General features: G+C 39.5%; 1 protein-coding gene across 6 annotated transcripts in view; it reads left to right on the plus strand.

The window, feature by feature from the left end:
* Positions 1 to 27,577, plus strand: part of sema5ba (sema domain, seven thrombospondin repeats (type 1 and type 1-like), transmembrane domain (TM) and short cytoplasmic domain, (semaphorin) 5Ba) — a 165,854-nt gene that overhangs the window by 70,512 nt on the left and 67,765 nt on the right. For all 6 annotated transcript variants that reach the window (XM_032528886.1, XM_032528885.1, XM_032528883.1 and 3 more), the window contains 2 exons: positions 13,246 to 13,345; positions 14,289 to 14,334. In XM_032528886.1, the coding sequence (XP_032384777.1) occupies positions 13,246 to 13,345; positions 14,289 to 14,334 (146 nt within the window). The remainder of the gene's footprint in view (positions 1 to 13,245; positions 13,346 to 14,288; positions 14,335 to 27,577) is intronic.

A 27,577-nucleotide genomic window follows, 5' to 3' on the forward strand; every position in this document is an offset into this window, starting at 1 on the left:
CTGCAGGCCTGTCTAAGCAGGCAGAGCAGGGCATTATGTGGAGGCAGCCATATAGAAAAGGCCTGCACAATGAAAGTGTCAGTTAGAACCTGAGATTAGCCTCTGTGATTGATGAGCGTTTTATAGCAGCTTGTTGAAGCGCCACCTCAATCACCTAAAAGAGAGCAGGGAGCCAGCTGAGAAGATTTTTTACAATGGGCATGCAGTGTGTGTACCAAAGTATACAAGTGTATGGTCCTATAATGACAAGTAATTGTTTTTATTTGTGTGTTTGACTGCCTCTCCAAGTGGTGTTTTTGTTTTGGCAGTTAGTGTTTCTGTGTGTGTGATGCAGGGATATTTAATCCTGCGTGAAGAGATCAGTTGGTGTCTCTCTGGCCCCTGAGTCGGTACCTCCCCTGGAGCATGCTGTCAGCATAAAGCCCAGCTTCGTTTGGCTTTAAGCATTTCTGCTTTTGGCTCCATGGACACCCACCTGAATTTGTCATGTGTTGGGACAAATTCATTGATACATCTATCACTAGTACACCAGATGTTTTAGGTCCGCGGACAGACAATTAATCCTGAATCTCTCCGAGGCTTGTGTTGAAAAGATGTACTTTACTTTCTTAAAGTAAAACTTTATTACAGCTTAGCTTTTTTTCATCAGGCTTTAAACTGTAAACCATGATGGTAGGATGTTTTCAATTGAAAGTTGACCTTCATTTATGTTTAAAAAAAACTTTATTAAATGTGTTAAAATGTGTGAGTGTTTTCACCCACACTGTTACAAAACATTAGAGAAACACTGCCTCAAGATGTAAGGATGTAAATACTGTAGTTGACAGCAGTCATCAGACAAAGACATCCACCATGTCAAGCACAAACCTCTCCAGCCGCTTTACTTACAGCATAGAATTTTACCAATCAGCTTGGAGACACCCCAAACACTACACGCTGTATACGTCTGCTGTTCAAGAAAACGTGCCTGTGTTTTATGCCAACCACACCACAGATGCCATGCAGGACTACAGCATTGGAATCACGTAACCTCCACCCACAGGCACACAGTGTACGAGCTGCCAGCTTATGATGTAGATAAATGATATTGGCTCCCGGCATGAGACTGTGGGTCTGATAGGAGCGTGGCATGAGGGCAGCAAGTGGAACGTTCTGAATCTAGATATGGAGTCTGTTTGAGGAACTATGGAGTCGGCTGTGCATCATGTTATGAGGCCCAGAGAACTGGTTTTGGAGTGTGTGTAAAGGGGTCAGCCTGGTTTGTGAGAGAAATAGATAAACTCTGCTCCTTCATCACACCCAGAGCAGCAATATCCATCAAGGCAACAAGATGTTTCATAAGGGAGCGTGTGTAGGAAAGTGATGGTTGATAATAAGACCTTTGGCTTGGCTTTCACTACCTCCTTCACAGAGAAGAGGAGGAGTTGTCTGATGGATAAGATTGCTTTCCAGCCTGGGTCATCTGCTCTGCTCAAATCACTCTGGAGAGAGACAAAGGAGAATAGAAACCGCTAGCGTTGTTGTTCATTTCCTGTTCAATTCCTTGAAAACCTTGTCTTTTCCATTTGCTTTTTATACCCTCTCTGGTGACCTGCTTGCCTGAACTATTCTCTTATCTCCACTCCTCTCATTCGTTCTCCTCTCTATGCTCCTTGTCTCATATTCTCTTTCTGCCTTCCTCCTTTCCTTTTCTCTTAAACTCGCAATCACCTTTTCTCTTTCAGCCTGCTCTTTTTATGCTCCTATAATAGGCAAAAAAATGTATCCTTCTATCTCATTCATCGTTTGGGTAATGGTGCCGTTGTTTAGCCGTCGTGTCGCCATGTGAAGGGCTCTTGAGCAGCATGAGAGCAATGCCCCTGTAAGACATAAATGTTCACTTAAAAAAAAAAAAGTATTCTCCATTATTTTCTGATCCTATTTTTCATTTTTACATTCTGGTTGTACTTTGCCACCCTGATTCCCTTCTTTTTCATGATTACAAAGGGCTAATTGGAGTGGTGCTATCAGAGCTGTGGCGTGTTTGCAGCCATTCATCAGGCATCTGAATGGAGCTAAGTTTAGCATGCTGCAGGAGCCAGCCTCTCACTCTCTGATAGGATGTATAATGCTGGCCAGAGAGATAGCAAAGACGATAATAGAATAGAAAATGTTTAACGGGAAAGTAAGGCAGCAGGAAAATTGCTCTCTTTGCTTTTTTGTGTCCATGTTGTCTCCTTAGAGACTTTCATTCCCAGAGTGACTTTTTCACAAAAATCAAGTCCACTAGGTCAGACCTGGTAACATTTCCTTGAATTTTCCCTAAATGTAATGCTGTTATCTTAACCCTTTCTTGTGCTCTTTTCTTTTCAAATACTTCTGGAATCAGCACAACTTAGTATCTCTGGCAGAATTGCAGATCTCCATAGAGGATAAATTATGTCATTGCCTGCCAGTGAAGTGAAAGACGTAAAATATACATGTTGTTCTGCCTTCCTAAACTCACTGTAATGCATTTAGATATGTTTCCTTTCTCATGCACAACAATAGAATCAGTTTAATGACTTAAGTACTATAAGTATGAGCTGATTTTAATAATTCATGTTTAAGGCCAAAGAGGAAAACCTAGAGAAAAGCCCCAACAATCATCAGATTATAAGTCTCACTACATTTTCAACTTAATTCATGCCAACTCCTTACAGTGTTAATAACAGAATGTGAGCAAATACAAGTTTAAAGACTGTCAGACGGCATTAGGAAGCAAAAAAACAAGTATAATAACTAAAGAAAGCAGGATCCTTTGAGAATGATGCTTGTGCAGTTCGGGATTTATTCCACGAGCTAACATATCTGCAGCCGTGTGCCTTTTTCAGAGCTTTATCTTCAGGGTTACTAGACTAGTAAAAATCATGGAATCATTGGCCTCACGATGGACATTAGTTATGCCACGTACACAGCAATTTACCTGAAAAATCACTGATACAGCCTGTTAGAGAACTCACTCTTCATCATTGCTCTCATAATTTTTCCAACTGGCGGCACCTCTCCAAGAGCCCCACTGCTCCCTCTTTCGTGCCAGGGGCCAAATAGTGAGTAAATATTGAGGCTCTATCCCTTACAGTTTTGTCATGTTTAAATAAAGCCAATTCTTGACATTTTGGCAACAGATACTCATATTTGAAAACCAAGAGGTTACTACTCTGGCAGATGTAGCCAGTAATTGGACAAATGGCATGTAAGAATCTTGTGATATTACCCCTACTTTGGGCTCTCTGTCACACTCTTTTTTGGAGAACATTGCTTACATTTCTACCAGCGCATTGGACACTGACAAGTTGTCAGCAGCTTTGAATGCTGGTTCACTGTTGGTTTTGTGTGGCAGCCAGAATCTTTACCGGTCGCTGACTGAGGGGCTATTAGCCTCCTGGCCCCAGCGCCATTCCTCCTGTGGCTGCTCGGTCCCCAGTCTGCCCGGGCACTTTCTCAGCTCTCCCCGTAACCTGCCGACCCCATCTATCTGAGTTCAGTCAAGTGGGAGGGGAGAGGGAAGGATGGAGCGGTGGAGGGGTTGAAAAGACGAAGGGATAGAGGGAGTGTTGTGCTCCACTGAGGCATTCTCTCAAACTATCACTCTCTGCAAGTGCAGCCACAGTGAAAATCGAAAGGTAGAATAGTAGCGATAGTGAAGAACGGGAAAGGCAATGCGGGGTGAAGACGAAGCGCAAGGAAGGGCGGAGAATGATATGAAGAAGACCAAACAAAACACATTTCAAAGGATTTTGGCCAGATAAGGCTGAGGTGTGAAAGGATCTGGCACTGCAGGGAAAGTTTTGTTCTTTCAGTACTAAACAACACTACAACATGTGGAGAAACGTGGCAGTTTTGCTTTATCTTTATTTGTACAAAAATGTGCTTACAGTAAATGTATATTGTATTTCAATTTGTATATTGCAGAATGGATTCATTCCTTTGCCATTATTTAGCCACAATTGTTAGTTTTGTTACATTCCATGTGTGAGTAATCTTCTCAGAAAGAGAGAGCATTGCTGTTGATTGAGCTAAATTTATTCAGAGTGCATTCATACAGTGTATGTGCTAATTGACACTGGAGGTGATCCTTCATTCACAGAATCATCTGCCAGATGACAGCCAGTCTCCATATTGTTTGTTAACAATTTTGGATCGACCACCTTGCCCTGAAGATAACCCGTTTTTAATGTCGCCTATTTTCAGCAAGTCTTCTTCCCATTAACAAGACATTGTTTTCCTGTGTATTCCCCTGAAGGAAGATGATGATAGACAGATACCTTCAGTACAATATGTGTCATTCATAGCTCATTAAACAGTGCAACGCTTGAGGGGAGAACTCAACTAGATAGCTTATCATAATGCTAATGACAAAACATGTGATTTAGGGTCGGATGTTATTATGTGAGTATTTGACAACATAGATTTTATCTGACAATCAGTCAATCAATCAATCAATCAAACTTTATTTCTAAAGCACATTTAAAAACAACCAGCTTGATCAAAGTGCTGTACATTGACATGAAGCAATAAATAAACAGAATACAACATCAGACAAGTACAACATACAGTTCTCATGCCGGATTACAAGCCAAGGAATAAAAATGTGTTTTTAGTCGCGATTTAAAAAGCGGAAAGCTGGGGGCCAGTCTGACATGAAGAGGCAATTCATTCCACAGGCTCGGGGCTGCAACTGAGAAAGCCCGATCCCCTCTGCTCTTGAGTCGTGATTTATGGCGCTTGAAAACAATGATCACTGAAGTTATTACAATTCATCCTGTGGGGGACATGTGTACCAGTTTTGTGGCAATTCATCCAATAGTTGTTGGACATTTCCCTCAAAACCATAAATATGCACTTCATGATGGCCCTACAAAAACGTCAGGGGATCACCAAAGTCATTAGATTGCCTCCTTTTAGGACCAGTAACGTCTGTACAAAATGTCATGGTAATCAAATAGTTTTTGAGACGGTTCAATCTGGACAAAAGTGGTGGACTGAATGATGGCTCTAACAGGGTGCTACAGTTCTAACTGTTCTTCTAGTTTAATTATGGACCCTGAACTAGGGCTGCACGATTATGGCTAAAATGATAATCACGATTATTTTTTATCAATATTGAGATCACGATTAATTATCATGATTATTTGTCTATTTTGTCACATAGGCTATTTATAACCGCTATTTCATATCTCCCAGACGAAATATTAACGCGCATTTTGGTACCTCATTACTGTGCCGCTAAAATGTCTGCTCTGCTCTCTGTTGCCCTAAAACAGACGTTAGAGGCAACAGACACATCGCTGCATGTCACGCTATAAACACTAATAACACGTTACACAGCAAGTAACGTTAACATTAGCTACAGTAGAAACTGGATTAACAAGGCTAAAACATCCCTGAACTGAGACCTAACATGTCATGGCTCAAAGCCTCACACGGCCAACGCCTGTAATTTGGCCTTCTTCCTTTGGCCTTGGCTAAACCAGTTTGCCACACTCCCTAGCATCAAATCCTCCAAACTCAATCTTCTCAGATTGAAAATATACAGCTCCAATATATGTAAAGGAAAATGATCTGAAATAAATAGACTAGAATTATATTTTAAAAAAAGTATCTCTGAGAAACATAACAGACTGATTAAAAGAGATAGGGAGAGAGGTGCTGTGTGTATGGGTGCGTATGCTACTCACAGAGTGACAGCTGACTCATTATGAATGGGTCCAGCATGGTTCAGCAGAGTTACACACGTTGTATATGTATCAAATGTCTGTATTGTCACTGCGCTGCATTTTTATAAAATATGATATTCTGGCCATGGGTCACATCTCTTGCAGGTACAACAGGCTTCGTGTCACACACTATTACTCAACAAACTGAAGTTATTTGCATTCAATAACTTCTTCTGTGTTTTTTGCTGTGGCCGCCACAATAACAGAGAGTTACCAGCGGAAACACTGGTACAAATTTTAGGTTGGCCTCTCATGCTTAACAATATTCAGCTGTGTTATTAACTAAAACTGTGAACAGATGTCAGAAGTGTGGACGACGCTGTTCATGGAAGCCAAAATCGTGATTGTGATTAAAATTCGATTAATTTTGCAGCCTTAACCTGAACTGTCAATTTTCACTTTGTCTCAGGAGGGTCTTTTATTTGCCAGATTAATTACAGCTGTGAAATGTGTACTTTTCAATATCAAATCTCTCTATCTTTGAGTTTGCACCCTGCCCTTAATGGCTGACACCATCCTCCAAACTCAAATTGACAAAGTTGGATGGGCTAGCAGGCAGACAAACCCAGCGGCTCAAATTTAGAGGGATTAGATGAAGGTAAGATGGATATTTATCAAATAGCCCTCTCTAAACTCCAACTTTGGGAAATCTTACATTTCATCAGGTTTTAAGCTGTGTGTGTGTGTGTGTGTGTGTGTGTGTGTGTGCGTGCGCGCGTCTGTGCGTGTGTGTGAGAGATTCCCTCAGCTTGATAATACTTTGTCATTTTCCAGCTTTGACTGCTTTTCATCCAGACCTGTTCCAAGAGCGACTCAGATCAGTCGGGACGCCACTCCACTCTGCCGCCATGCTAGTTGTGTGAGAAGAAGCCGAATGTTTAAAAAGATGGAAGGAGAGAAGTTATGATTTATGTCTGTGTGAGAACAATGTCTCAGCCACTATCCTCATCCTTCTCTTTATCCCTCTGTCAGCCACGGGCCAATGCATTAATCCATCTGCCAACCAATTGCAGGGCGGGGGGGTGCAATAATCGTTCATCAAGACCAGCTTGGGGCTCGCGAGTCAACCATGAGGGAGGGGGCTTTCATATTCATCCTGCTTTTTTGTCCATTCTTTGCTCCACCACCCGGCCAGACAGTTATGAGGGGAAAGAGTGAACAGCGCAAATAAAACCACTTGTGAGCAGGAGGATAAATGTCAGTCAGTGAAAGACCCCTCACCATCACAGAGGTCTTTCTAAGAGTAAACAAGCTCATGGTTCAAGAGCTCTCCTGCATGCTACTGAATCAAATTCGACAACACTACTGTTATTTTTATTTTTTCACAAGCTTATAAAGAGGTTTTCATGATGTGGGGACATGTTTATATGTTAATAATACTTCTCAGTTTGAATTTCAAGTGATTCATGTTCCACATTAAAATCTGAGCTGAACGCTAGGAACTCTTGTTTTTACTGTTAGGTGCATAATGCTTCTGAATGCATAATTCCCATAATTCTCTTGTCTATTTCTCCACTGCACATTCTTATTTTATGGTTCGTGTCATATGCTCTGTTTTAATGGTCTTGTTTTATGGGGAGAATAAGTCACTTTAGCAGGCTGTCTAAATGACATCATTTTCTATTTCTGGATGTTTTCCAAAATATTTTTAGTGTGTAACGTGGGGGTGGGGCTAGAGTTTGGCTAGATGTGGACTGTATTTTACCCTAACAGACTGCGCTGAGATTAGCATTAAGTTGCCTTCTACTCTAAATTAGCAACATAGTGCTGGAACTACAACGCATACAACAGTAAATGACAACATAATTGAAAAAAGTAGATTTTTTTTTTTTTAAATAAAAATAAATAACAAAATCTGATGTGTTGCTGTGCTATACACATTATATACACACACATACACTCTCTGTTCACACGTGCTGTGTGTAAACCTGTGATTGTGTTGGATTCTTTATAGTAGGTCAACTTCAGGTCTGTTTACGTAAGGTTGTGAGGCTAAAGACGGCCTACAGCCCCTGCTCCCCTCTGCTCCTCCAGCTTTGGCCTCCGCAGCCATTAATCAGAGAGTGATGTACAGATGGTCCCACTTGCATCCTTGCACCGGCCTTGCATGGTTTCTACTCATACCCTGCATGTCAAAGATGGTCAACCCAAACAGTAGATGCATTCTTGAATGTGAGAAATGGAATACACTTATGCGTAATATAAATATTTATAGAGTGAAAAAGAGATGGCCCGCGTGGTAGTAGACTTACACAGGGTTGTCCAGTGATTTATTATGTTTGCTGAGGTTATCAGTGATTAAATCATGTGTGTGTAGAAATGTTCTACAGTCTATTATTTTAAAGGTTGCAGTACTTCTACAATCTGGCTAGTTTTAATTACAAATCATTGTAGCGCACAGTTTATGTTTCTGGTATGTTCTCAATGAGAGTAGAGCTTTTGTTAATTAAATTGACTGTCTATCATTTTGTTGCTTGAGGCAGTGCATGGGGCACTAAGACTTTTCTAGCTGCTGGGCACTACATGCAGTACATATGTTACAGTTCTACTGAAGGCTGAATAATTCCTTAAAAAATATCCTATTTTCTAAATTGCTTGATATGATTAAAATTGTAATCATTTTCAGTAAGTTAAAAAATCAATGCCTGTATTTAAAGTCTTATTCATGAAAAATGTATATAAAAACTACAATCACATTTTATAACGTGACGTAGTTGACGTTTGTTGAAAACTCAGACTTTGTGCGTTTTTAATCTTTTCCGTGCGGATTGCATCGCATATAACCATTCCAAAAACATGGCATAGTTTAGAAACATTGCATGCATAGGACTTGAGTAGATTTGGGGCTTAGTCCGGACCCTTTTAAATAAACTGAATGCAATGCAAAACAGCGATTGGCTTGCCCGCTTGGCTTGCCCAGCTTTCTAATATAAAGTGTATGTTCATTTTAGCCCCAGTTTGTATGGGGCGCCGTTTGTAAAGCAGCTCGTGCTGAAAATAACAGCAACATTTTGTCACATTTAGCTTTAAATAATGTTTAAATAACTGGTATGAAATTTTGAGGGTCACTTTCTTGCACATTTACAACAATATTTGTCAACTTGGAAATATTTTAAATAGTTAAATCCAAATATTAAATGTTACACCTAAATGTTAAATGTTAAATCTATATGCTAAATCTAAATCTAAATGTTAAATCTAAATCTAAATGTTAAATCTAAATCTAAATGTTAAATCTAAATCTAAATCTAAATGTTAAATCTAAATATTAAATCTAAATCTAAATGTTAAATCTAAATCTAAATCTAAATGTTAAATCTAAATATTAAATCTAAATCTAAATGTTAAATCTAAATCTAAATCTAAATGTTAAATCTAAATATTAAATCTAAATCTAAATGTTAAATCTAAATCTAAATCTAAATGTTAAATCTAAATATTAAATCTAAATCTAAATGTTAAATCTAAATCTAAATGTTAAATCTAAATCTAAATGTTAAATCTAAATCTAAATCTAAATGTTAAATCTAAATGTTTCGGGTGAAACTAAATATTTAGCTAATATGCAAATTAATGTCGGTAACCGGAAGTACCAAAATAAAAGCTCGAGGAGGTCAGTGTATGTTTATAGTGTCAAATAACGAATAAAAATCCTCTCATTGGGAGATATGGACTCTTGAACTTGGATAACCGTGAAAATAACTACCTAAAATAATAAACACAGTTGGGGAAAACTGTATTTGAAGAGTACTTTGAGTTTTTAGTGTCACTTTTATGAATGGTGTGGGAATTATAGCCACTATAGCCAGCCACGGGGGGGCTCACTTTGACTGGTCTGTCACGTTCGCTTGCATTAAGGTCAGCAAGAGCCTATCCCCGCCCGCCCCCGACAAGGTACGGTACTGTTGGCCATGGTCACCCTGCGTAATGTCCAACGAATCAGCGTTAGCCGAGAACATCGGCAGAGCCGTCCTGGTGGCTGAACAAACTTATTCAACAGCGACAGCAACAGCCTCAGGGCCACCGCAGGCCACCTCGGTAAGCATGTTTTCCAAATCACGGAGCTAGCAATGTTGTCAAGGCTAACTTAACTAAACTAGCTAACGGTAGCTAGCCAGTAGAGATTTGCTACTACCTTGACAACAAGACAATGCTAGCTCCGTGATTTGGAAAACATGCTTACCGAGGTGGCCTGCGGTGGCCCTGAGGCTGTCGCTGTCGCTGTTGAATAAGTTTGTTCAGCCACCGGGACGGCTCTGCCGATGTTCTCGGCTAACGCTGATTCGTTGGACATTTCGCAGTGTCTTGTCAGTGCCTTGTCGGGGGCGGGCGGGGATAGGCTCTTGCTGACGTTAATGCAAGCGAACGTGACAGACCAGTCAAAGTGAGCCCCCCCGTGGCTGGCTATAGTGGCTATAATTCCCACACCATTCATAAAAGTGACACTAAAAACTCAAAGTACTCTTCAAATACAGTTTTCCCCAACTGTGTTTATTATTTTAGGTAGTTATTTTCACGGTTATCCAAGTTCAAGAGTCCATATCTCCCGATGAGAGGATTTTTATTCGTTATTTGACACTATAAACATACACTGACCTCCTCGAGCTTTTATTTTGGTACTTCCGGTTACCGACATTAATTTGCATATTAGCTAAATATTTAGTTTCACCCGAAACATTTAGATTTAACATTTAGATTTAGATTTAGATTTAACATTTAGATTTAGATTTAACATTTAGATTTAGATTTAATATTTAGATTAACATTTAGATTTAGATTTAGATTTAACATTTAGATTTAGATTTAACATTTAGATTTAGATTTAATATTTAGATTTAACATTTAGATTTAGATTTAGATTTAACATTTAGATTTAGTTTTAATATTAGATTTAACATTTAGATTTAGATTTAGATTTAACATTTAGATTTAGATTTATATTTAGATTTAACATTTAGATTTAGATTTAGATTTAACATTTAGATTTAGATTTAACATTTAGATTTAGATTTAGCATATAGATTTAACATTTAACATTTAGGTGTAACATTTAATATTTGGATTTAACTATTTAAAATATTTCCAAGTTGACAAATATTGTTGTAAATGTGCAAGAAAGTGACCCTCAAAATTTCATACCAGTTATTTAAACATTATTTAAAGCTAAATGTGACAAAATGTTGCTGTTATTTTCAGCACGAGCTGCTTTACAAACGGCGCCCCATAAGTTTGTAGATGTTATTTAGATGGCACCAATATTTTGCTTAACTGGCCTGGCAACCCAAAGGCTAAGCTTTTGTTTCCAGATTTGTTTGGTGACTTATGATACGGGGGGTCTGGGGGTCCACCCCCATACATTTTTTTTTAGCGTTAAACACTTAATTTCCTGTATTCTGGTGAATTTGTATGCACCTACTGTAGTTCTACCTTTTTCTAAAATCAATTTGTGCTGGAAGTGGAACTTCTCTTTTGCATCTTTTTTTGGGGGTAAGTAAATGTGCATATGACAATTATTCAACTGAATGATAAATTATTCATTTTAATGAATTAATAAAGCCCTGGTTTATTAATTGCACGGTAACTTTAAACTACATCAGTAGTATTGCCCTCCTAAACATTGTGTTGGTGGCATCAATGTATTAGATTTGGCTTTAATTTCTCCGAAAATCATGCCTTTCCCAGCTAAATAAGGCAACTAATGAGTTTGTGGGGTTTACATAGGCTACATGTTTCATATTTGTCAGTCAGGTTTTCAAAATACATTCGGGGCTGCACTCAAAACGTTCGGGGCTGACGCCCCGGCAAAATCAGCTGACGGCGCCTCTGTTTACTCCTTTTTGAGGAACATTTCTTAAAAACCATAGTGCCCGTCTGTTTAGGAAATTATAGAACTTTTTTTTAATCTATGTAGTAATTTGAAAATCACATTCTTTTGAACATTGCTTTCATGGGAAGAATGATTCAGACCTGCTTGCATAACTACAAAACCTTGAGTCAAGTTCAGTCCGTCAGCAGCTCAGTGAAAACTTCCCCTTCCGATTCAACATCTGGACAAAACAGGTTGTGGCAGATAATTTTCATTTCACTGAAGTCCCCTGTCGATACTGGCACCCTTAATGACAGTATGTGTGTGTGTTCTTGTGTATGTCGTTTCCTATGGATGCATATTGTGTCTGTATCTTAAATCAAAAGCACCATACTGTACTGTAGCTGTGGCCTTCTGTCTTTTTATCACTTGTATATCTAGTTATGTTTGCAGATGACAGAGCCATATGGGCCCCATCAATCGTAAAACCCGTCCCTTTGCGTGATGGAGAGTCGCTTCATAGTTCGTTGTGACTTTTTCCAACACTTTGATGAAGTCTGGCACCCGTAGCTTCGAGCTATACAAACTACTGTAATGTTATAAGAAAAAGGTTTAAGGTTTTAAAGGTTTTATGACTGCTTCCCTACTGAATAGAATTATCAGAAGTATGGCAAAATGTTTTTGCACACAACCACTAAACCTTTTTTTCTTGGTTTTATAAATACTTTATATTTTATAAAGTTGTATATATTAATTCACAGACGTGCAGTATTGGAATCACCATTCACAGTCATTTTGTTTGTCTTTTCCAAAGCTTTGCGGAAATGTTTGAAAGCTATTGAAGACAGCTTTTTAAATTGGTTAGGGGAATCTGAATTCTCACCAACCGCTGTGATACTATGTACAGCATGGGAAACATTATAAATCCTTTTATGCTGCGCAAACCTCCCACGTGGGGAAATCCGTTTAAAGTTCTGCGCTTTGGGTTCACACAAAGATTGAATTGAAAAGTCACTTTTCCTGCAGTTTTCAAATTGACATTAAAAGCCCCACCAGGCTCTGCTGCTTTGAAATTTTGATTTGTAAAAGCCAGTTTCAAGCACGCGGAGGTACACCGAGCTGTGTTTGTTCCAACGTCAGGTTGTATCAGGATTTTGTGCCTGATGGGCCTGAGACAGCTTTGTCCCTCTCTGTAGGGGACACCATCACAGCGCAGAAAGCGTTCCAACTGCACTTATTATCACTACAGCTGCAACTAATACTTTTTCTTATTATAGATTAGCGTTTTTTTTGAATAATCGATTAACTGTTTGGTGAAGAAAATGCCTAAAATAATAAAACCATCAAATCAAGTTCCCAGAGGGCAGGGGGCCTCTTTATTTTAGTTGTTTTATTTGATCAACAGTCCAAAATCCAAAGATGCTCAATTTAAAACATTATCAAAAGGGAAAATTAAAAAATCCTTACATTTAAGAAACAAAATGAATCAAATGTCCTTGTCACTGCCATCATTTTAGATCATTTTCTGTTGATCAACTAATTGTTTCAGCACTATTTTCCACATAAGATACACCAACCCCTGTGGATGAAATACAAAATGTTAAAGGCTTGTGTGTACTGATTTGATGTTATAAACTTTGACATGATTTAACTTTCAATAACCTTTCTTTCTTTCTTTCTTACTTTCTTTTTTTCTCACAGCGCTCAGTCCGTGGATTTCTACTTTCTCCCGCCCAGGCGTGAGAGACTTCTCCCAGCTCACCCTTGACCTGACTAGGAATGAGCTTATTGTTGGTGCCAGGTAAGAGACTGTAAATCCATTCAGCTTTTCATCCCACAGAGCACATTACTGAGAATGTTAAAACCTTTCTGACTTACTCATGCATTGCCATTTTTGGGTAAGGATGCTTCTTAAGTACTCAGCTGAGGCCTTGTTGGACTAAGTCAAAGCTTCACTAGTATGGACCACGCCCCGACCATGTCTTAGTTAAAGATTTAATCAACATTATGAGTTAGATAGATGAATGGATGTGGATGTCATCCGATGGCTGGTCTGGGAGGATGTATGATGACTGGGTGGGGGAGACTCAGAGTGGGGTGTCCGTCTCAGAAGCAGTTTTTGCCCGAATAGTTTACAGACCCCCAGACGGTACCTAGATGAGACATGAGAGAGATGTGCAGCAGGAAGGGATGAGGGGGAAGATGGATGAAGGAGAGGGAAAGGGAGGGTGGGTCAAGCAATCCGAGACACGAGCCAGGCTGCGCAGCGCGGTACGTTTGTCTGGTGATTAGAGGTGTGGTTCAAGCGTGGCCCTGCTCCCGAACCTACGTTAACAAATTAACTTAATTTTAGATTTGGCAGAAGGGAAGACTTTGGCAGAATTACGTCATGTCACGTGTGTGTGTGTGTATGTGTGTGTGCGCGTTCGTGCGTGTGCGTGTCACCCAAACTTTGTGCTTTTTTAATCTGCGTGTAGCCGGATTTGTCTGTTAAATACAAACAAATTCAACCAATAGTTCATATACTTACATAACCACACGACTCACATAAAACTAAATACAATGACTTAGGCTGATGGACAGTCACAGTGTGGCCTTTAATCGGCTTTGCTTTAAGTTGACAGCCGCTAAAATGGACTGTCTGTTCTCTGATGCCTAATTTGCATTATTAAACAGGATAAATTCTTGTCATATTATGCACACACTCACATATTCCTTCCTTTTCCTCTCTCTCATCAATCCAGAAACTACCTGTTCAGACTGGACCTCAGTAACATGTCGCTGATACAGGTAGGCATGCTGATTTATCTACTTCTCTTCATTTTCTCTGTTGAGGATGAATGTTTTCTGGTGGTTTTGAAATTATTGGGAATACATTACTGTTTTTGCAGTGAAAATGTAGTTTATTGACCTTAGTTTGATTTAAAAAAAAAAAAAAAAAATAGTAATAACAATTATTTGGAAAATGGTGCATTTTCAGATTTCTGTTCATTTTGTACAATATGGAAGTAGTCCTTTTTATGAAAGTGATAATTAATGCAGCAGTTTGTTTTATATATGAGTCATGCGTGTAACCACTTGATGACTTCTGGGGGCCGTAAATATTATCAGAGTAGAAGCTTTGGAAGACATAACCAGAACCCTCCAAGGACAGGTGTATATCACTGCTTTGATTAACTGTCAAACCAAACATCACAAAGACGGCTTTTAGTTGACGAGACCAAGTTTAGGAGCAACAACACAGTCCATCTCTCGGTTGACTTTAGCTTCCATCCAATTCCCAGAATTTGATAAAAGCTTCTTCTAAACTGTTCCGTCAGTTGGACCCTATCTCTTAATTTCATTTCAGGTCTAGATCAACATCTACTCTGCAAGGTTAAAACCAAAAACTCTAGATATCACATTTATGTATTTAATATGTATTCATTTATAAAATATGTGATGTCAATATTAGTGTATTATTTGTTCTTTTGCGCTAAAGCTTATGACGCATGTCAATTTTCATATTACTATAAATCCTGTGGTGTGCATGTGGCAGTTAAAATCTAAGAATACATACCACGGACATCTTTCAAAGGGGCGATTTATTGTAGAGTATGTGCTCTAAAGATATAACTATTTTGTTATATTTTGGTTGCCATTAGTTTTAATATTCTTGTGAACTTGAAGTTAGAGTATATTATATTTATTTGGTCTACTTACAAAGAATTCTTCTGTTGGAAAGAATGACATCTAACATGAGTTGATATTACTGTCCGTCGCTATTCTATGTAGCATTTTGAGGAGGTGGAATATTCCACAACAAATGACAACAATAAAATTAAAATTAGTTTAGTAGCTTTGAACTCTAAAAGTTCCCTTGTCGCAATACATGTACAGTACTGGGTAGTTGCACCAGTTAACCTAGGAGCAATAGATAAGTGGATATTGGAGCCCTGCAGTGAGCTATTTATGTATTTGTTTATTTCATAATCTGCCCACATTTGGCTCAGAACCTGTAGTCACACCAGTTAACGTTTTCAACACCTTGTTGATCGATTTTATTTACACTTTTGTAGTAAGTGCTTCCCCTGTCACTAACAGCTTGTTGCTTCTAATGTGACATCCCTTTCCTGTGACTTCCTTGACCTTTGTCTTCCTGAAGTTATCCGGTCAGCCATCTAACTACAGATTTATTCTTCTATTATTCCAAACTACAACTAGAAATGTAAAAGAAGCTACTGTTGTGTTATAAAAGTTAATGCTGGGGATATTTACAGTGCTGACATAGCTGTTTAAAGCAACACTAGAAAACTTTTCCCGCTTTGGTCCCCCTACAGGTTGGAAGCGGAATTGTCCATTACATTACATCGCCTATTCATTCGAACTACAGATCCCCTACCTGATCTGGTGAACTTGCATAATGTAATGTAATGGACAATTCAGCTTCTAACCAGTAGGGGGACAGAAGTGGGGAAAGCTCTCCAGTGTTGCTTTAAATAAGCTTCTGGAGAAACAGTGCATATGCTGAAGGAAGAATCAACATGAATATATATATATATGTATAATATATATATATATATATATATATATAATATATATATATATATATTAATTTCCTTCTATGTTCCAGAGGATGTAATTGAATTGGGTTACGTTGAGTGCGTGTGTCACTCCCCGATGTAAGTCGAGTGCAGATTTGAGTTACGCACGCTCAGATAGATAGGCATAACGTGTCATACCCGATGAAAGTCGAGTCAGACCGGCTCTGGTTGAGTGAAAATGTTAGTTGCACATGCTCAGAGAAATCCATTTAATATTAAACTTTTCTCATTACAAACAATAAAAATAACAATTTAAAACAAAAAGACAATGGGGATCATTTCAGAAACGTTGTAGCTATCTATAATTGTTTGATTGCTAACGTTAGCTCAAAACACCATTCAACTGACAACCTGGTTGTGTTGATTGCTAGCTTGTAGCCAGTAATGAACAAATTTTGTTTAGTTTTTTACTTTATTGACATGACAGAAGTTTCTCATTAGCATCTTGTATGCTACTTGTTGAAAAGTGATGCATGCGTAACTCACAACTTCACTTGTCGCAATGTGACGCATCCATGACTCAAATCTGCACTCGACTTACATCAGGGAGTGACAACGTGCAGTAACGTGTGTGTTTTGTGAAAGGACCGTGGTGATGTGAGTGGTATGCCATAAAGTAGCTGTGGTATATGCCAGGAGCACAGGGTTGCCGTAGAGTTGCATCAGGAATCACAAATGACAATTCCCTGAATCTCTCAGGCACTGTGCAATCTGAAGTGGTATATCACTGTCACTTGAGTAAAGAAAGCACAGTGCACAGTATCCATGTTTCAATGACTGTAGGATATCTCCTCTCCGCCAAAGTTTTCCACTGCTGCGAGCCAAATTGAATTACATATATTCTGTTAAGGTTATTAAGGTTAATGTCATTTCTTTGAACTCTGTAAAGTATGTAAGTGAGGGGGACAGGGGGATAAAGCATAACACAATCCATACACTCATTCAATAAAAAAAGCTGTGATACATCTTTAGTCCCTGAGCAAATCCACTGTTGCCGTTGGAGTTTAAAGGACCATAGCGGCGGTTTTGCATGTTTTAGCCCATTAACTACAAATCTTGTGTACTTTTGTGATTGTGTACATTTTTCCAAGGATTTCCCCAGGTTATGAGACAGATTTTCCCCCTTCCATGCAAACAGTGGTTTCGAGTTGATGCCATTGCAATATAAAAATCACCAGGATAGGAAACTTGTTGTAATCCATGTAGACCCATGTGAACATGTAGTGTGATTTATTATTTATTTTATTTCTAAACACTTCTGAAAATAAGTTAAATTAAAGGAAGCCATTTAAAACTTGAGAAATTTGATGAGAAACAAGCGTTATTTGGTAAATGTCTGATTTACCACAAAACGCTGCAACGAAGAAGTGTCTTTTTTTAGGTTTGACGTAACTTTGACAAAAAAAACTGACTAAATGAATGGTGATGGTGTACTAAAATAAAGCTAGAGAGTTAGAAATCTAAAAATGTACAATTGTTCCGTCCTGATTAAGCCACCATCATTGGCCTTTTATTCCCAGGCTTGTGTAACACTTTTTTGATTTTATGAATCTTTCTAAAGTAACCAAAAGTAGCTTAAGTATTAAACTTGCAGCATCAGTTACAGAGGGACAAGGACTTGCATTATTTTACACCACATTTCCCCACAGTATGAGAGAACATCACCAGACTCAACTTTGTCTGACAAAGTCCCCTTTCACAGCAGCCACAACTGAATGGCATGATGTGTACAGCTGCCACCCGTGTGTCACTGCCCGTGTCAATGCGACCTTTGTCCGCATGTCCTAGTTGTCTAGTTTTGGAGGAGAGAAGTTGACTTATGTGGGTTTTTATTTGTTTTCACCCTTGTAGTGTTGTTCTCCATGAAGCTGTTCTCTTTGTCCTGAAAAAGGCATCTGCCCTCTTAACATCCTTATAACATGTAGGAAGTATACACACATAAACATGTGACACATGCAGTCGTACATATTACCTAGGTTTTCTAAAGTTGTCTTTCTCCCTTCACACACACACACACACACACACACACACACACCACACACACACACACACACACACACACACACACACACACACACACACACACACCACACACACACACACAGCCTCAGCTTACTCTGAGCTATAGAGATAAATGAGGCAGTTCCTTTTTCACTCTGGCCAGTGTGGAGGTGTCATCCGTGATGCCAAGGCTGAAATCAATGAGAACATTATACAAACTGCCCAGTGAAGCAGAGAGGAGGGTCTGTACCCCCCCAGTAAATGAAAGCTGTCCAAAGAGACGGAGGAGGGAGGCATCTTAAAATACTCCCTTTCTTTTGTCGTATAACCGAATGGAAAACAAACCCAAATCTCCCACTTGCCAGTCCGAGGCTCTGCTTCAACATCAAAGGCTCATTTCTCTGAGGTATTTAGTTTAGATTTCTGAACCACTGATATGTTGCTTGAATATCCAGACCACCTGTCAGAGGATAAGGCTGTTTTCACACTGGGCTTGTTTGTGTGTTTGTTTGTTTTAGTTCAAACTTGAGATGACTGCACTCCCTCATGACCCTTTGAGGTTTTCCTCATTCAAGTGCAAGTATGAGTTAGGTGTTTCTCTAATGAAAGTCGGCACTCACACTGTGAAGCAATCTCGTAATGGCCACGACGTGTTTATTTGTTAATTTGGTCTTAGATTCTTTGATACATTTAGTCTTGTTCAATTTGTTTTCTTCAGTTCAGCACATCTTCAAACATCAACCTTCCTACTGTAGCTCGGCAAAAACCAACCTGCTTAAGGGTTATTGCAAAATGATTGTGTATGTGTATTGAATGGTCCTTCAGGAAACTTTTAACCAGGATGCATATGGTTTGTCACGGCAGAGCTGACAGTCGGTTCAGCTTGAGAATTTGGTGACAACGTTTTGTTTGTTCGATTCAGGATTTGGGTGTGGTTTTGTTGTCAAGCATTTACACGACAGACTTTCAGCCAAAACACTCATGTATTCAAATTAATCGTGCTTTGTAATGCAATCCATTTGAAACAAGGCACAGACACTGTATTTGATATTTTGGACTTTGTGGAAATCTTTTCTAAAAGCTCTGAGAAGTGACTATTGCGAAGTTCTTAAAAAAATGTATTCCATGGAAGCTACTTTTGCCATTAGTTTTCTGCCCTTTTCTTCTACCTACCATGTCATTGAAAAGTAGTAGTCAAAATATTCAACCACTTTTGAAAAGGGGACAAGGTGAAGTTCGTTTTTTATTGTCAGTCACCTTACAACAGGGCTCTCAAAACTTAAACCACTTAAACGGTAAGGATACCGTGTACTTTCTTCTTACGTCAATCATGCAGCCTTATTTGAAGGCAGCACCAACTGCCGGTGTTGACGATAATGCAGCAGCGACATTCAGGAACCCAATCAACCCGTAGAAATGGACCCAGCCCTGTGGGACGCAAAGCGTGTCTGGCTTTACCTTAAAATAAGAGGTTGTCCATTGAGAGCGGGTGAAAGTCATACTGACGCTGTTTAGAAACGACTTGATGATTGATTGAAAAGCAAACCTAAAAGGGTGGCCCAGTCACGGTCTGATCACAGTGGTGCTTTCTCTGCTTTCCCATTCATCTGTTGGACTGGTTGGCCGGGCCTACCAAGTGGGCCATTATCATGGTCTGTAACCACACACCGCTGTCACCGTCACCATCACCATCCTTCCCCGCCTTTCAGTGTTTAGCTTTCCTCTCCTGTATGAAGCTATTAGAGATTGTATGTGTTGGTGTGTGTGTGGTTTGTTTGTGTGTCATCCAATGGGCTATCCACCACGGCACCAATTGGAGAGCCGACCCAGAACAGTCCGTCTCACACCTAAAGCCAAAACAAACACTGTCTGGGTGCAGACAGAAACGAAGGCTGGACGTATTTTTCTCACTGTATACTGTGTGTATATATATATACACATACACACACACAGTATATGCATGTGTGTGGAGGGAGACAAGTGTGCACATGCCAGCTTTGCAGTCTTTTGGTGGCAGAGGGTTTTTGTAGGCTGACCATGTGGGGTGGGGGGCTTTTAAATTCCTGGGCTTTTAAAGCCCAGGCCGTTTTGTTCAGGCACCTGAGAGAACACCTGCCATGGCCATCAGTAATCAGGCATGAGAAGAGGAATGACTGCGAACTGTAGGCAATCAGTGGGAAAAGAGAGTGAAAGGGAGGGAGAAGAGACATACAAGGAATCTAGGGATAAAGAAGTTGGCCGGAGCCAGAGAATGAAAGACAGAGAAGATAACAGGAAGAAAATTACCAAGAAAAGGAAGCAAAGACCAAAAGAACACTGAATATCACACACGCAGGACTGAGATGAAGACAAATGAGAGAGAAGAGAGGAGTGACTATGAGAGAGAGTGTGTCAAGGAGGTGACAAGCTTTCAGGTTGCTCCAGTTCACTGTTTCCTCTCTGGACATTCTCTCTGGTGCGCCTCTGTGTCTCTGTGGAGTGGAGTCATAGAAAAAAAAGCGCAGATCTGAGGTAACTGCTGCAGTAATCCGCGTTTATGCGGTAAATCTGACGCCTGCAAAGGTTTGAATATTTAAGTTATTTATCCAATAAGTAATAAATCATTTTCTAAGCTTTAAATCATTACATATAACTTGTAGTATTCTGATAACTGTATTTGTATTTCAAATACGGTCAAGAAAAAATGGTCCGACTTCAAACTGGCCTCAAAGAAACGCGTTGCGGCCATGCAGCCATATACATCGCCATCGCTTTGACTTCAGGACTGCCAAACGCTTGTTTAAATAGGCGACTGAATAAACATTTCACCAATCACATTACAAATCAATAACCTAATATACATATATATATTGTAATCACTTGATTGAAATTGTTGTATGCCTAATTAAGTCCTCATGTTCTAGGGCATCCCAAAGTGATAGGGAAATTAGGCCTACCAGAAATAAACCAGAACAATGTGCTGTATGCAATTAATTTGTAAATCTGAAATGTAACTTGCAATATGGGGTAGTTGCGATGCACACACATTCATTACTGATTGCTGGTACAACAATTGACTAAACCGGTCGTTGTTACCGTGAACCGCTGCTAGTTAACACTGGAAAACTTCCACACACGAGTTCAGACAAGACGTGAGATTTTATCGCAGCCTACGCTCATGTTCAAATTGAGAGATGCCTTGCTTTGCGTAGGAGTCGCCGTACTCCTGTCCTACGCCTGTTTTAGATCCTACACACGTCTTCCTAAATGAGGGGCATTGTGAACAAATTAATTAACCAATTGATTAATTGAGCAAGTTGAATTATCCTTTTCTCTTTCAAGGCACAAACAGGTCTTGGTTATTTTCAAAGTTGCCTGCTAAATGTTACAACATGATCACGTTGTTTTGGAATAATGGATGTTTTGTTGTACATGGAATAAATTTGTTTTTCACTTGAAGGATAATTTCAGTTTATTATAATTTTGTAATTTTTTGCAGTCAAGTAGCACAGCTACCTCAGGCAGAGAACCTGGCAGCAGCTGCTCCATTCATATTTGTCATATTTCACCATCAATGGTTAATTTTTTACCTGCTTCATACAGGTGGTCAAAAAGACCTCAATAACCCAACACACGCACCATCTACTCTGTCGATATCTTTAATGATTTATATGCTAAGCTTTTGGGGATAGATTTTATGTTCACATATTTTTAATTCAATGGGGAAAGAGCCTGTTCTATCAATGTAACTGACTTAAACGTGCGATAAATAGTCACGTTCTTTATTTAATTATCTCTGACTCAACTATAAGTTATAACTAGATCTTACTCAAAAGGGTAATTGCTGAGATTTGGGAACATGACAACATGACCGGTTGAAAACCTAATCCGAGGTCAGCCAGCAGTGGATTAATTTTACGATCTTTCTCCGTTGTAAACATCCATCACAGGTTACAGACCACCTAGTTCAACCACTTTCACATACAATACTTACTGTTGTTTTCCTTTGCAATACGGGATTATTACCGATATTTCAGGTGTGTTTTATCTTCAAATTAAGTAGTTTAGCTAATTTTGGATAGAGTGCCATCTGTCTACTTGTGTTTTTTACTCTAACAAACTCTCTTTTATTGATGTTGCGGTTTTCCCAGATTGCAGTAATTAAGTGCTATTTTATCATGACTGATAGACAATGATGGCCAAAACTTTAAAAAAAGTTCCCAAGTTGTATCTTATATTATTTTGTAATTGAACATTGAAGTCAATAAATCCAACCATACTCAAACAAAAAATGCATATTAAGACATACCACAAGACATGAACACACGCCTTGAACATTTCTGCGGAGATGTGTGAATAAATGACGTCTTTAGTCATCCTCTCGAGATTATACTGTATGTGTGAAAAACACAAGTACCTTGCTCTTTATCCAGAGAGAACTTCACACACACCATCACCCACCCAGCTACTTCACAGAGGGACTGCTCAGCCATACCCGGGCTGAGCTGAGACTCAGATGCTGCTGTACTGTGTATTCTTAGAGTTTGGTGTCTCTATCCTTCACCCTCCTTCTGTTTTCATCTTTAAACTCTTCTCTCTCGGTGTCTTTTTTTTTGTGAGATGTAGTGTCGGTATAAGTGGTGGTGGTGGGTCTGACTGCAATCCACCCACATGCTCCATCCTCGTAGCACCCACTGACAGAGCTCTCTCTTTCTGTTATACTGGTCGGCGTGATCTCCGCCGCAATCAGAACAGCATGAGTAAGGTGGTGGGAGGTGTATGTGTGTGTCTGTGTGTGTGTGTGTGTGTGACTGTGGCGGGGGATAAAACGGAGGAGTGGGAGAGTGGTTAAAACAACGGCGGTATAGAAAAGCTGAAGGATTCGACGGGTGGGAGAGAAAAAGGAGAGCTCTGTTTCTGTCATCTGTGTCTCTTGTTTTTTTTTTTTTCATACTGGGCTGCAGATCTGCCAGATGTGCTATAAGCAATTCCACTGCTGCCAAGAAAAAAAATAAAGAAAATAACAGCAACTTTTGATGGGCAAACTTTTCATGTCTGAGATGGGAATGAATGTGTGGCCGTTCTCCATCTTTTGTGTGTGCCTTTTTTTACTTTAATCTCACCTTCTTTTTGTAGTTTTTTCCTTCTTTTTCTTAAAGATAATTTGTTGGGCCTTTCTAGGCCCCTACTGACATGACAGTTGAAGAAGTGAAAGAGGAGAGAAGAGGGGAATGACATGCAGCAATGGCCCGCAGGTCAGAGTCAAACCCGGGCCAGCTGCACCGACCAAGCTATCCAGGCTTTTTGTTAGTTTTAAAGTAATACAAAATAACACATGCAAAGCCATGTTAAGATTGCTCTTTTTTCTGCATGTTGCAAGTTACTAACATGAGATATTCATTTGTTACACACATATTTGTACTACTATGTCTGTGCTTTGGCTTTTTTCCCTCTGGGTTTTTGTTAATCACGGTATAGTCAGCGTTGCCCTCGTCAGTTTGTTGTCAGATGCTCTGAATTTTCACTGTTCTTTAGGTATGCCAAAAACGTCTTCACATTACTTAAAGTGTGGTACAATGTGGTTTTACATAAATTCTCTCTCGTTCTTCCTGTATTTTCCCTTTTTTCACTTGCACTCACGCTGATATGCAGTTATCGAATGAGGTCAAGTTATCAAAGGCTCCAGCGTTAGCCTTACGTGAGAAGATGGTGAAGAATGTAACTCCTGGTATCAGCCACTCAGCTGGTACGGGGTCATGGATGTACTGACCTTACTCTTACTTTTCACTGAGCTTAAGTGCCAACATTGACAGAGATGGAGAGATTAAAGTGTCCTGCGCTTTGCTGAAATATAATTCATACATTTTGTGCTCAGGTAACTGAAAGAACAGCATGTCTGTATATTAAAAAGCCAAATACAAAGTGCAAAGATTACTCTATGATAGGTTTAAAGGAATACTCACGGAATAGTTACAAATGAAAGCGACAATCACTTTTGTTTTAGCATCAAATAATAACCCACTGCAGGCTTGAAAAGTGGCTCTGAAAGTTTTTTAGCTTGATGGAATCTAACAGTGAAAAACCTTCATGCCAAAAAAAAAAGGTATTACAATGTTTATAAAAACTCAAACCAATTCTTTTCTCAGCTGATTATTGTTGTGCACAGTGTACAATGTAATAATTAGTGATCTATTCTATTGATCTATTGTATGTACTGTAGTCCCGAAAGAGTATACATTTGTTTGATCTTGTGTAGACATGTTTTGTAGTAATGCTTATAGAGTATAAAGCTTTGGGATATAATTTCAAATGTAGCAAACTGGAAAGTAAGTCAAATAATGAATACTGACTGGCAGGACATTAAGACAACAGCATGAAATAAATAAAGCAGCAAACATATAGATGGAAAATATTAAGTGAACTCACACTGAACGAGTGAGACAAGAGAAAGTGTGTGGAAAAACTCACAACAAATTGCAAACCATGTGTGGACAGTTGAATCAAGTATAGTTAAAAGTACACTACCAAAAAGAACTACAAAAAGTATTTTTATTGTCAAACGGGAGTAAATACAAGTTGTTGTTCCTCTCTATGCAATGCGTGCAAGTGTAGAGAAGTAAGAGAGAAGTAAGAAGTAAAGAGAGGAGTGGAAGGGGAAGATAGAGGTCTTTCTCAGTCCATCAGATAATTTCTACATAGATAACCGCAGCAACATGGAGGTGGAATGTAAACACCATATTACTGTCTGGATCTTCACATATTTGTCTCCATCCATCCACCTGCCTAAACCTATCGCTCCCCTATACTGATTGCCCGCTTCATTCTCTAAATCCCATCTACTGAAAATAGCACAAGGCCTCTCAGTGACTTTTCTCCTCAGGAGAACGTTATATTTTCTCCTGACATGGAACTGCTGTTGCATTTCTATCAGGTTCTTTCCTCAATTGAATCTCTCTCTCTGTGTCCATTAAGTCGCTCCGCTAGTTTTCCATTGTATGGAACAATCAGGTTGTACATCAATATGCAGACCTTCACTCCCAAATAGTATTGTGTGCACTTTTGTCAGTGCAACAGACTATAATGGATGTACATGCCATGGCAAAGCTGGTCAGTCCTCCAAACATCACTGTGTCTGACATCACTGTAAAACTAAGATGTGGTGGGAGAGACGACGTGTGAAGGAGTGCACACTAGACTAGAAAGTTCAGCTTGTCTTTTTGATTTTTGTCTCTTTAAGGCCCAAAACACACACAACCTCACTGTGATCCCGCAGCTCTGCTGCTGTTGAATTGCAGTGTTCCATGTGGCAGAGCACAGTCAAGCGTACCCCTCTCATTGGCTTACTCTTTTGTAAATGCATGGGGGAGTAATGGTGTTGGAGAAAAGGGTTGGCAGTACATTTTTGGCGGATTTCACTCCAAAAACACAGTTTACTTTTTTCTCTTCCAGAGCTAACCATTTTAAGAGCTATTTTTACTGGTATGAAGGGACCCAAAGTGGGACCCAAAGTGGGATTCTTTCTTTCAGTTCAAGACTTCAGGTCCCCTCTATCTTATTGTGTCAACTTGCTATTTTCCATGTGGGAGACTTTACTTTTTGTTTGTTGCTTTCTCGCTGAGAACACATCAGAAGTTCTGAGACAGGAGTGCTCCCCTGTGTGTTGGGGGCCTGGGATTAGCCCATGACATGGTGTTTGTGTTCGGGGGTTGTTTTAAGTTGGTCTCTGGCTCCCACAGCAAGCGGATGATGAGCAGTCCCCAGGTGGCTGTCCTGCTGTGTGACATGATGGTCTGTCCCTTTAGAACTAAAGACCTCTTTACCAGATGCAAGGCTGGGATGCAGGCTGCTGACAGTGGTACTCAGGAAAAACCTCACTGTGGTGTTCCTCTGTAATCTGTGGTTTTAACCTGCAGAAATGCAGAGGGAAAAGTAATAAGATACATTTTCTTTTGTTTCTCTTACTGAGTCTTCTCCATGCAGTTTTACATTTTGATATATTATATGGTCAGTAATTTAACTTGTCTATTACGTCTTGGCCTTTTATGTACATCATTAGTCTAGTGAATGCACTGACTCTGCTTTTCTTTGTCTTACATTATAATTCACTGAGTATCTTTGTGTTTTGGGGCTTTTGGTCGGATGAAACATGCAATTTAAAGATGTTACCTTAAGCTCTAGGAAACAGCGGTGGACAGTTTTAATTCATTTTTGATGTTTTATAGGGCATTTAATAAATAATAATAAATCAACAAAAAATCCTCCAGAGTAATTGATAATGAATATGCAGTAATTGTAAATTTCAGCCTTAAATAGAAGCAATTACAATAGCAAATTACACTATTTATTAATTATTATTAATTAAATGAGTGTTGTGTGATATAATGCATAACAGAATAGATTTCATTGCACTCATTTGAGAATAATGTGTGTTTACGCATTACAGATTCTAATTCTTTGAAGAAAAAGTTATGATAATACTGTTTTCATTTTCACAGTGCTTTAGCCATCACTCTGGATACTTATGACATACACTCACTAACTTACATTAAAATTAACCTGGGGGGGGGGGGGGGGGCCTCTAGCTCAGCCAGTAAGAGCATTCGCCCCATGTTGGCTGAGTTCTGCAGCGGCCCGGGTTCCAATCAAACCTGCAGCCCTTTGCTGCGTGTCATCCCCCCATCTCTCTCCCCCTTTCATGTCTATCCGCTGTTATTTCATAATAAAGGGAAAAGCCCCCAAAAAATAATCTTTAAAATGAGTCTGAAACCTACTTATCTAAATCAAATGATCTGTTAATTAGTTCAATTTAATTGTTAATTAACTGAAACTAAATGTTTCAGTTGAAATCCTACTTTGCATTGAAACCTGACAGTAACATGAAGTATTTCTGGCTGAAGTACAACCAGTAGGTCCATCAGGGGAACAATTGGCGTCTGGTGGAACAGCTGGTTTGACTGTTTGCTGTTGTTTGGTCCCAGCGTGCGTCGTTTCCCTGCAGTGGCTGAAGGTCAGGAGAGCAGAGCTGTGGTCAAGTGTCACTCTTTGCTCCTTTAAACAGGAAATGGCTTGCACAACCCCCCTGACCAACAGAGATTGTTGGGAGCCTCCCGGTGGACCAGAAGAAAATTAAATGCATCTGTGATTGTAGGTGTTTTAGAAGAGAAGATTCCTTTGGGACAGATGAAATTTGTCTTTGGTTATGCTGAAAACACACTGACCTTTTCTCATGCAGGTAGTATTAGTGTGAAGTGCAGTTCAGTATGTTTAATGTGTATCTATGATTTGATCTACATTATGCATGGCGCGTACAGCTACTGTGCAGTTCTGAAGGGCAGAGAAGATTCATGGAGAAGCAGAGGATCTAAATGAACGAAAGGCCACGGGGCGGACATTCGCTGACCCCCTCGCATATTCATACCCTTGATTCGGCCACAGTATCAAGCTCCTCTCTCTTGACCCGAGTTTGATGA

Source organism: Etheostoma spectabile, chromosome 11 (assembly GCF_008692095.1).
Source record: "Etheostoma spectabile isolate EspeVRDwgs_2016 chromosome 11, UIUC_Espe_1.0, whole genome shotgun sequence".
Lineage (NCBI taxonomy): Eukaryota > Metazoa > Chordata > Actinopteri > Perciformes > Percidae > Etheostoma > Etheostoma spectabile.